This window comes from Charadrius vociferus, unplaced genomic scaffold (assembly GCF_000708025.1).
Source record: "Charadrius vociferus isolate BGI_N301 unplaced genomic scaffold, ASM70802v2 scaffold455, whole genome shotgun sequence".
Classification (NCBI taxonomy): Eukaryota; Metazoa; Chordata; class Aves; order Charadriiformes; family Charadriidae; genus Charadrius; species Charadrius vociferus.
The window spans coordinates 1,438,379-1,447,926 of NW_009648550.1; the positions used below are offsets into that span (position 1 = coordinate 1,438,379).

At 49.4% G+C, this 9,548-nt stretch overlaps 1 protein-coding gene across 1 annotated transcript; it reads right to left on the reverse strand.

The window, feature by feature from the left end:
• Positions 1–663: 663 nt before the first annotated feature.
• BCL2L11 (BCL2-like 11 (apoptosis facilitator)) lies at positions 664–9,532 on the reverse strand. The gene is made up of 5 exons (XM_009886060.1): positions 9,514–9,532; positions 9,049–9,241; positions 8,834–8,853; positions 4,408–4,520; positions 664–753 (listed from the first exon to the last, which is right to left on the reverse strand). The coding sequence occupies exons 1-5, from the start codon at positions 9,530–9,532 to the stop codon at positions 664–666; spliced, it is 435 nt and encodes a 144-aa protein (XP_009884362.1).
• Between the last annotated feature and the right edge of the window lie 16 nt (positions 9,533–9,548).

Sequence of the window (9,548 nt, forward strand, 5' to 3'; positions counted from 1 at the left end):
AATCTGACAGCTAAGTCTTGAAATTCAGAGTGTAGAAAAAAAAACATTAAAAAAAAAAAAAATCAGCCAGCAGGAAATAGGCTATTTGCATGATGCAAATGAAGGGGGATTTGGGGTAGCATTAGGTATTTACAGGTAAGAGAAGTGCTGATTTAAATCCCTCTGCCCTTCTTCCATCATCACCATCCTTTTTTGTGGGCAAATGCTCAGGAGGCAAAGGGAGAGGGGAGGGCTCCACAAGTCTCTGCAGTAAGGTCTGCAAGGCAAACTAAGGCAGCTCTGCCCATCAGCTGGCTCAGGTTTTCCTTTTCTCCGCTGCAGGGTTTATCCCAGACGAGCTGACACGTATCCAGAAGTGATGACAAAAAAATTATTCCATTGCCGTTGAATATTTTCTCTGAGACTCTTTTGGAAAAATAATAAAAAAAAATAACAAAAGGAGTTGAAAGAAACGCAGTAAACACCACTCTCGGACAAAATCCTGCATCGGAGAGTCCCAGCAGGTCGGCGTGGGATGTCCACCCTCATCTAATGACCCCTGCTGCATATCCTGCAGGAGAGGCAGGGTGGGAGCTAGTCAGCGCCGGGAGCCCCGCATGTCCATCCTCCCCGGGATTTCCCAACGAGTAAACAAGTCCCAGCACATCGGGATGCGCCTGCCACTCACTGCATCCTCCAGATGAGGCGGATGATGTAACGCAGGAGACGCAAAATGACGATCTGGGGGTTTCCCGCCTGGTTATCCAAGAAACCCTAAAATGAAAGGTGAGAAAAAAAAATAAAAGAAAACCAAACAAGACTGTAACTTTAATTTTCAGTGTGAAGCCCCTGTGCGGTGCCACACAGATATTTCAGAGGTGCAAAATCAAGCATTTTACAAAGAATGAAAGTAAACCCCGTGGCCTTTCATGTCTTCCTTCAATGAAAAGCTTTACAATACTCAGATGGTTGAAGCTGCCCGCTCCCAGCCATGTTTGCCTTAAAGGCGGCTGCCACAGCACTGCTCAGCAGGGATGTCACGTGCAAGTCCCTGCGCGTGGGCATAGGAGGCACACGATGCTGCTGGGGGGTCTGAAACTTTGCAAAGGAGCAGTAAGCCCCGCTAGCACAGCCAGGGGGGGTTAAAAACCACAGGGTGGGAAGGCTGAGAGGAAAAAATAAAAATAAATTAAATAAAAAATATCCCTCGGCACGGAGAGCAGCACTGGTCTCGGCACAGACAGGTCTCTGCCTGTGGCAACGACACACAGATTTTCATTCAGACCACTCCAGGTGTAGCCACCACCTCATTCACAAAATACGGCAAGCCGGACACGGCAGCAAAACACTCCTCCCGGGACCAAGGGAATCACAACAGCATACAACAAAAAGAAAAAGGAGCAATCATCAAATGAGCATTTATTTTTACACCTTTTTTGGAGGGCAAAAGAATAGCCCAAACATCCCCTCTCCCCTCCCTCTCTATACCATCCCAAAGCAATCCAATTCGGGCTATATTTAGTGCAGTAAAATCATGTCTGTGCATGCCCCGGAGAGAGAGAAATTACGCTGTTTACACCAATATGCAAACTGCCCTCCCCGCTACAGGGGTGTAACACAGTCGGTCCTGCAGCAGGACACTGTTGCCATGGAGAGACGACGCTCGAGCATCCGCCGGCAGGAGTGGGATTTACCCACCCAGGAGCTGCCCCCCACCAGCACAACACTAAGCCCACTGCACTGCCTGATCGCCAACATGGCAGAAAGCAAGGGAAAAAAAAAAAAAAAACAAAAAAAACCAACAGGCTTAGAGAAGGATGCAAGAGAAATGCCAAAATTAGGGTTTCTTTAATAAAGGGGTATAAAAAAAAAAAAAACATTAGTGAGTTTAAACAAGACATTTTCCACCTCCGCAGGCAGCTCAGGTGCAGGCAGCAAAGCTCGGGGCACGCAACATTGGCCAACTGATGCACTCTCTGCCAGCAAAAGCCTTGGAGTGGAGCTGGTCTCCCTGGCTGGAGGGTCCCATGGCCACCTCCTCTCGCCAGACCCGCGAGCTTTGTCGGGGAAAAGAGGGGCTGGGTGGCGAGTTGTCCGATTCCCAGTTGTCTTGCCCAAGAGACGGTCCCCAGGGGGTGATGCACAGGGCGCACCGATGGGGAACGTGATGGGGAACACGCAGCTCCGACCCGTCCGACAGCTCCGACCTGCCCGGCAAGTGCCGTTTTGGCAGGGCTCTCAGTTCCCCATTTCTAGCCTCGCTCTTAAAGGGCAAACCCCAGCAAGTGGCAGCGGCAGGCATGCCCGTAAGGCATCCTACCTACCCCTCCTGCCGAAGGGCTCCAGCTCTGCAGAGACCACCTTTTCCCCCGCAGCAGCCAGACCGCGCGCAGAAGGAAAAGACACCCATCCACAAAGCAACAAAGCAGCGCAGCAGAGACAGTAATTCTACAGCAATTGCTTACATGCTCCGAAATCTCCTCATTCCTGGGTGCAACAAGCGAGAATTCGTCAGATGCTAATTAAACCAGGTACAAAGTGTTTTTAGGGTCATGCATGACAGCCTCTGCTCGTGTCACCTACCAAGCAGGACGTGGTCCTCTGCGTTTCAGTTCTCTCCCTGGGGCAGAAAGTTGGAAGCTTGGCCACGGCGCTGGGAAACACCTTGTGCAAACCCGCACGATGCTCTGCAACCAGGCACCTGCGCCCCATCATGCTGCTGGCTTCACACCCACCCTCTCAGACTCACGGGGAAAAAAAAATCCTTTCCCACCTTTCCTCAGCCCCCTGTTAAATTCATGCCCTCTTATGCCAGGCAGTACAAATCACGGTTTTGTTCAGGGCGGCGACACATGCCTGGCACAGATTTCCAGCCTGCAAGGTCCCACGTGGGGCAGCACCGAGGGAGCCAGTCCCCGATCACACAGGAAGGACATTACTGCTCATCGCAAACCTGTTCCCAGAAGGCGCTCAAAGTACTTGCCTGCACTCCAAATTTAAGGCACCTCTCCAAGAGCCAGCAATGAGAAGGGATGGCACAGCACTCTGTGCTTCTGCCAGCCCTTCTGGATCAGCTCACCACTACCAGGCACGTTCAGCTTCCTAAACGCTGATAGGATTGTCTCAGTCCCTATCTTTCATTGAAAAAATGTCCTTTAAACAACAACAAAAAAAAAAGCAGGTATTTCACATCACGAGGGATCAGCCTGAATGGGGGAAGTTGGAAGATGCATGTTGCAGATTCAGGATAGAATGCAGCTTCTCTCCAGTTTGTTGCGAGTCAAGAAAGCCAGAGCATTAGAAGAAAAAATGGAACTGATAGAGAAGTCTCCAGGAAGGCAATGCAGAGAGGCTGTGCGGAAGGAGCCAGATCACGGCAGCCTGGCACCCCTTTTGGCGCAGAGCCCCTGTCAACATGCATCTGCCAAACGGACCCTGGGAGTGGCGAGGAAACACTACAGGAGTGACTCACGAGCCGGGGAGGACGGATAAAGATCCGGACAGTCAGCATTTCATCACCAACGCTGCTACCTAACATGCTTCTGACTCCTCTTCCCACAGACAAGCACAAGGGTGATCTGATGGATGAGAAGCCACATGCACAGACATGCAGTCGACAAGAACATTCGGCAGGCAAGGTACTGGCTAACGAGGCTCTTCTGAAAACTACTGTTACTTCATCTCTCTGGGCTGGTTTGTTTTGGGTTTGGTGGGTTTGGTTTTTTTTCATTAGTACCACCTATTTTTATTGCAACGCTCAAAGGTGAGAGAGTTTACAGCCTTATAAAATACATGTGTTTCCAAACAGCTCTGGCAGATTCTTTATAAGAAAGATAAGTTACCAGACCAAATCTATCCCTGCTTCACATTTGTGACTACACTCCCATGCACGCCCTCCTCAGCAGCAGAATTTGGGAGCCAAGCACAGTAACGTGCTACATTCGCTCCCTACCCATTTTTCTGAAAAAGCCGTAGTGGGCACCTGACTGCTCCCCAGCTCCTAGCCAGGCACTGCTTCCAGAGGGGCTCTTCCCAACACCACCCCAAAAATACTCCAACACACCCAAACTTTCTCTGTGTCTTAATTTTTAGAAGTTTATTCCTCGTTATTGTCAGGTCTAGTCCCAATCCAGCAACACACTTTATGGGCCCCGAGTGCTACGAAAGATACTGTGAACTTCGTACCTAAAAACCTCAAGTCACAGTTGAAAGGTTATTTTTAATTGATTTAATGACGCTGCAGCAGCAGACGAGACACCGGCGCAGGCAGCACACCCCTGCGTCCAGGCAAAGACAACCACCCGCGCATCCTTTTCTGCATTTGAGTGAACGAAACATTCACCGCAGAACTAGTTTCCAGAGATGATTAAGCTTTTCCCTTTTAGAGACTGTGTGTAAAGAAATGGAAAGTAAAAAGATGAAAGTTACCCTTCTTGGACAATAGGAGGCATTGAACTCATCTCCGATGCGTCGCAGCTCCTGTGCAATCCAGATTTCGGGCTGTACATCTTCTGCTAGCGAGTGAGACTGCCACCGGGAAGCTGCACGGAACAAAAACGGAGCAGTTGAAACAGATGAACAACAAGAAAATAAACATTCTATTAAACTTGGCAAGAGTCAAAGAACTAGTACTATTTTTTTTGTTATTACTACTATTTTAAAGCTTTTTAAATACAGTTCCTAGGAGCTGTGCAGGTGCCAGGCTGCTAGGGCCTGCACATGGTACGTAGCGCAAATGGGACTTGTTGCATAAGATATATATCACAGGAGAGGCTTTTACTCTTTATTATTATTTTTAGGCTTTTATTCATTCATTTTTCAATTACAGGCTTCCCTTAGGAGCATCCCCTCTGGCAACATCCAAGCATTGGTTAAATAGGGAGGAATTCCGAGATGCCACTCTCCAGTTTCTCTCCCTAGCAAAACCTTCTCTACCCCCTCTTTCTAAATAATTTTATTTTCTTGCAGGCGCAGCAGCAACTTCTTCTCTAACCTTAAAAAACCTCTGTGTGGATAGTTTAATTGAATTCTCACATTTCTTCCCCAATGAGCTCTGAAGTGCTCAACGAGAAAAGGAAAACGATTGGTTTTGTCGTACTGAGAAGAAAGCCACAATTGGATTTGTACACCAAGAAATCATGCTTCCAGCAAACTGAGGGACTTTCTATCTGCAGGAGGGAACCAGGATGCTAGCCTCTCAAACAGCATCTTCCCACACTTTAGCAGAAAATAAACGGGATGCAAGAAAACAGTGCTGGCTTATAAAAGAAAAAAAAAAGAGCTAGTGCATCAATTATGCTGTACTATAGATAGCTATTCTAGTCTCCATTTTAAGAAGTCATTAGACACGTGATAAAAGCCACCATGCAATCCCCTAAGTAGCTGGGGGAGAAAGGAGCAGTCTGCGACCCAGGCAGGACCCTGTGCGGTACCTGTGCCGCCTCCTTCCCCTCCCACAAACCCAAGAGCAGGATCCAAGTAGGAATCACAGCCTTAAGGAAAAAGTAAAAAAAAACCAACCCAAACAAACAAAAAAAAAAAACCACCACAAAACAACCCCACACAACCCAAAAAAAACCCGCCACACAAAACAAAACAGACCGTTTTGGCACAACAGCTTAGAAGGGATCACAAGGGAATAGAAATAGCTTCCAATCTCAAAATATTCAAAGGATTAGTGGGGCAGTAAAAAAAAAAAAAAAAAATTAAATAAAAGTCTGGCTCCAACCTGACTGGAAAATGTATTTCCGAGCCAAACTAGCACTGCTTGGCTCAAGGATCTGTTTTGTTTTCATGCTGTAGTAGCGCAGTAGTACCCGCTGCCTGCCCAGGGACGGCCCCGGCGTATTTATTTTCCTCACTGGTGAATGAAACACGGCACAGCCCTCGCGATACTCCACCCCAACACTCCGGGAACGCAAACAGGATTTCAGCCGGGGCGGGGTGACCATCCAAAATCCCACCACCGTCACCAGAGCTGGCCCCGGACCGCCTTTCCCAGCAAGAGCTAAGCTAGGAAAAAAAGAAAACCAAAAGGGAGATGGGACAAAAACATGCAGAGAGATACAGGGATGCAGAGAAAACTGCATGGGAGAGAGGTACCACTCCTTCTCCATTCTTTCCCCCTTCTCCATCCTTTGCCCCTGCCCCAGCATCATACCCAAGAGCTCATCCGCTTGAGAGATGAAGGCTGGGGTTGGTGGCTGAGAGCGAAATCAGGCTGAGGTTTTCAGAAAGGACTTTCTGTGGTGCTGCTGAACAGTGGTGTCAAAAGGGTCCAGTCATAACTGGTCCCAAAACCCGTCAGAGGTGCTTTCAGGGGGACCCCAGTCATACCACGAGCCGGCGTCTGCCACTGACAGCGAGACGGCTGCCATGGGGATGGGGACAAGCAGAGAAGCACCCCTGGGATGCCTGCATCTCACTCTAGCCCATGGGATGCTCCAGACGGAGACCGGCACAGTGATGCTGCGGTCCCTCCTGCTTAGAAGGAGAAAAAAAAAAAAAAAAAAAAAGGCAACCCCAAATTGCACCTCCACCTCCTGGGCATGGTCATCCAAACCCCCTGCAGAAAACCTCCTCAGAAGATGGTTTCAGATGAGTTGCGTGTGAAACACAGGAAGAAAACAGTAGCAGCTCCGAAAAAAAGCAACAGGAACGACACCGCCAGCTTCTCAGCTCAAGGTTTGCCCCTTAAATTCCCCTATTACACCCAGAGGATCTCCTTTGCAGGTAACGAGAGGTTCATGCTGCTTCCCTCCCCTCTTCCACAGCGCAGGAGACCACACTGGGATCAAAACAGCACTGGAAAAACCCATTTACAGAGCACTTGCATGCACCTGCTCCAAATACATCCCAAAAACAAACATGCAAACCCTGTACTCCTGTGCCGTTAGACAGAGCTGCTCTTTGAACATAAAAAACCCAAAAAGAAAATGATGAGCTCCTGCTAAGAGCCAAAGACTTGAAATATCAGTCTAAAATTCACACAACCCTGCCAAAGGGTGGGTTTCTTGTCTTGGGTGACCTCATGGTGAGCACTCCCAGCAGGCCAACCACCATCCCTGCCACACTCTTCAGCAAAAAGCCGGCTTGTCTTTTTCCTCGGTACCTTCCCTGGCACAGCTCAATAAACTCATCCCCGCTCCTCTCCTACTCATCCCCAAAAGCATCTTCCCAGATATGCTGAGCCAGCACTGCAATCCTTCCCACCTCCCATCCAAGAACATCCCCTTGCTGCTTTCCTCATTTCCCAAAAACACAGCTTTGGAGGTGTCCAGGTGTACCCCCTTGCACTGTCAGAGAAGCGAGACAGCCCAAAGCATCGCCGCCTGCCACCTCCCATGCCAGGAACAGCTCTTCCTCCAGCAATTAGCCCTCGCTCACACACCCGCACACAACCAAAGGCATCCTGTAATTCCCCAGGGCTGCCTCCACCTTTTTTGTCTCGCAGAGGCACTTTCAGCGCTTAATTATTATTTGGGTCATCATTACTGAAAACTTCAGGGAAGGTTTTATAAGATTTAGAAGAGGCAGCTTCAGGGCAGAGCATGAGCTTGCTTTGCTCAACCAGCCTTGGAAACAGTCCAGCCGCTGCCCACGGGAGAGGCTGAGAGCACCTATCGCACACAAACTGCTCTTACTTACAGGAAACGCCTGTTTATTATTATTATTATTATTATTAAAGACGACTTGCTTGCGCTTCCTAGAGAAGCTCTCCATCTCTCAGCCTGTAGCCAGTGCCTTACAACAGATAAAAATCAGCACATAAAAACACAACAAAAAATTATACCCTTTGCTTCCTTGCAGAGGGACTAACCCGTTTCCGTGCGGAAAACTTAACGGCACGCATCCGGCGGGACACCGCCAAAGCAAAGGGACCGAGGAAGAGGTGCGCAGGGCAAACCCACAGCCCTCTGTGGAGGCAAGCTGCACAGTAAGTGACAGCCTGGGAGCTGCAGTCCCTGACTGGGGATGAAACAGCTCTGCACTCCCAGCTTAATCGTGCTCAATAATAGCCAAGGGTCCCATTTAAATAGCTCGAGTATTTTCCATTTGCTTATAGTTGTTTAGGACGATGCCCCTAGCAACAATAACAGAACAAAGGCTCCACTAAAACCAGCATTTCAACAGCTTTCCTACAGCAATGAAAAAGCAGGAGCTCGGGAAAACTTCAATTTCTTCCTGGAGCACCAAAAAAAAAAAAAAAGTCACTTGCTGCTAAAACACTGGCTGCAGCTCTCCCTGCTGAGGAACCCCAGCATCCTTGCCTGCCTGTGCCACGTGTGTTTGCGCTATGCGAGGTTGTGAAACTTGCATTAAGCTGTAATTACTGCAATAATGTCAGAAAATCTTTCCTAAGGGCATATTACAGTAAGTCCTCTGCAGCTGTAACCACAGCCATTAACCAGGGAGAGAAAAAAAAAAAACAACCAACAAACAACAAAAAAAAAATGTTTTGATCATGTAAAGCTCGGAGTTGGTGTTTGTTATCCCTGAGGAACAGTACTGATGCGGTACCTGTCTCACTCCCGCCTTCCCCTGGTTTCGGCCAGTGGAAGTTAAAAGGTTTCCTCCAATTAAGACGAATTAATCACGAGAGGGGAAAGGCATCACTGGATGGCTCAAGCAGCTCCAGCAGGCATGTTTTCCCCACCACTAGAGGCTTCAACCCAGCCTTACCTGGTAAGCCACATGTAAACACACGCCCGCCCGCCACCACGCTGCTTTCAAGAACCAATTTTGGGTTTTGCCAAAACAAGCGGGAGTTTTGTGACCCTAGCACCTATGACACCGCGTGGCTTGTTGAGAAAGAAGCGGGAGGGAAAACAAAAATGAGCGCGAAGTCACTTACCTTGCAGCAGCACGCAAAACCTGGCGAAAAGCAACACATAAAGCCTTGCGAGAAGCAAGCCCTGACTAGGAAGCTGGATTAAACAACTTTGTCCCCTCCTCCCCAGGCAGGGACTGACCCATCCCGGAAAAGAATAAAAGTAATACTAATAATTAAAAAAAAAAAAAAGAAAAGAAAAAAAAAGTGCTGGACTAGCGGGTGTTCCCCAGCAGCACGTTTGCTTGGCGGGCCCGGCCAGCTTGCAGAAATCCCACACCCTGGCTGCCTGGGCGAGCATCCAGCCCGCCGCCAGCCCCGAATCAGCCGGGCTGCCCGCCGCCAGCCCCCTGTACGCCCCACTGCTTGTCCTGCCGTGGGCTCGAGGCCTTTCGCAACCCTCCCACGGGTCCGGTGGGCGCTTGGGCAGGGCTGGGGCAGGGCAGGGTGCCCTCCGGCAGGGTGGCGGCAGTGGGGTGCTCCATGACAGCCAGCATCCTCAAAACGAGAGGGTGGGATGCAGGAGGTGTTGCTGCAGGTGCGCAGCGGTGTGTTGCACTGCTATAAAAAGCAACATTCTGCATCTTTCAAAGGCAAAATAAAAAAAGTGACGAGCAGAAGGCGTTGCTGATGAAGAGGAGGAGGATGAGGATGATGATGGGAACCCGGCGGGCCGGTTTCGTGCCCTCCGACTGCCCCGTTACCCGCCAACGCCTTACCCATGGCGCTGAGGCAGTGG

What these genes read in the sequence shown, in the direction of transcription:
- BCL2L11 (XM_009886060.1), bottom strand. An exon ending in GCCGGGCCCGCCAAGCAAAC is followed by an intron (nt 8,854 to 9,048) that starts GTGCTGCTGGGG and finishes GCTTTTCGCCAG; the next exon opens with GTTTTGCGTGCTGCTGCAAG. An exon ending in GTTTTGCGTGCTGCTGCAAG is followed by an intron (nt 4,521 to 8,833) that starts GTAAGTGACTTC and finishes TGTTCCGTGCAG; the next exon opens with CTTCCCGGTGGCAGTCTCAC.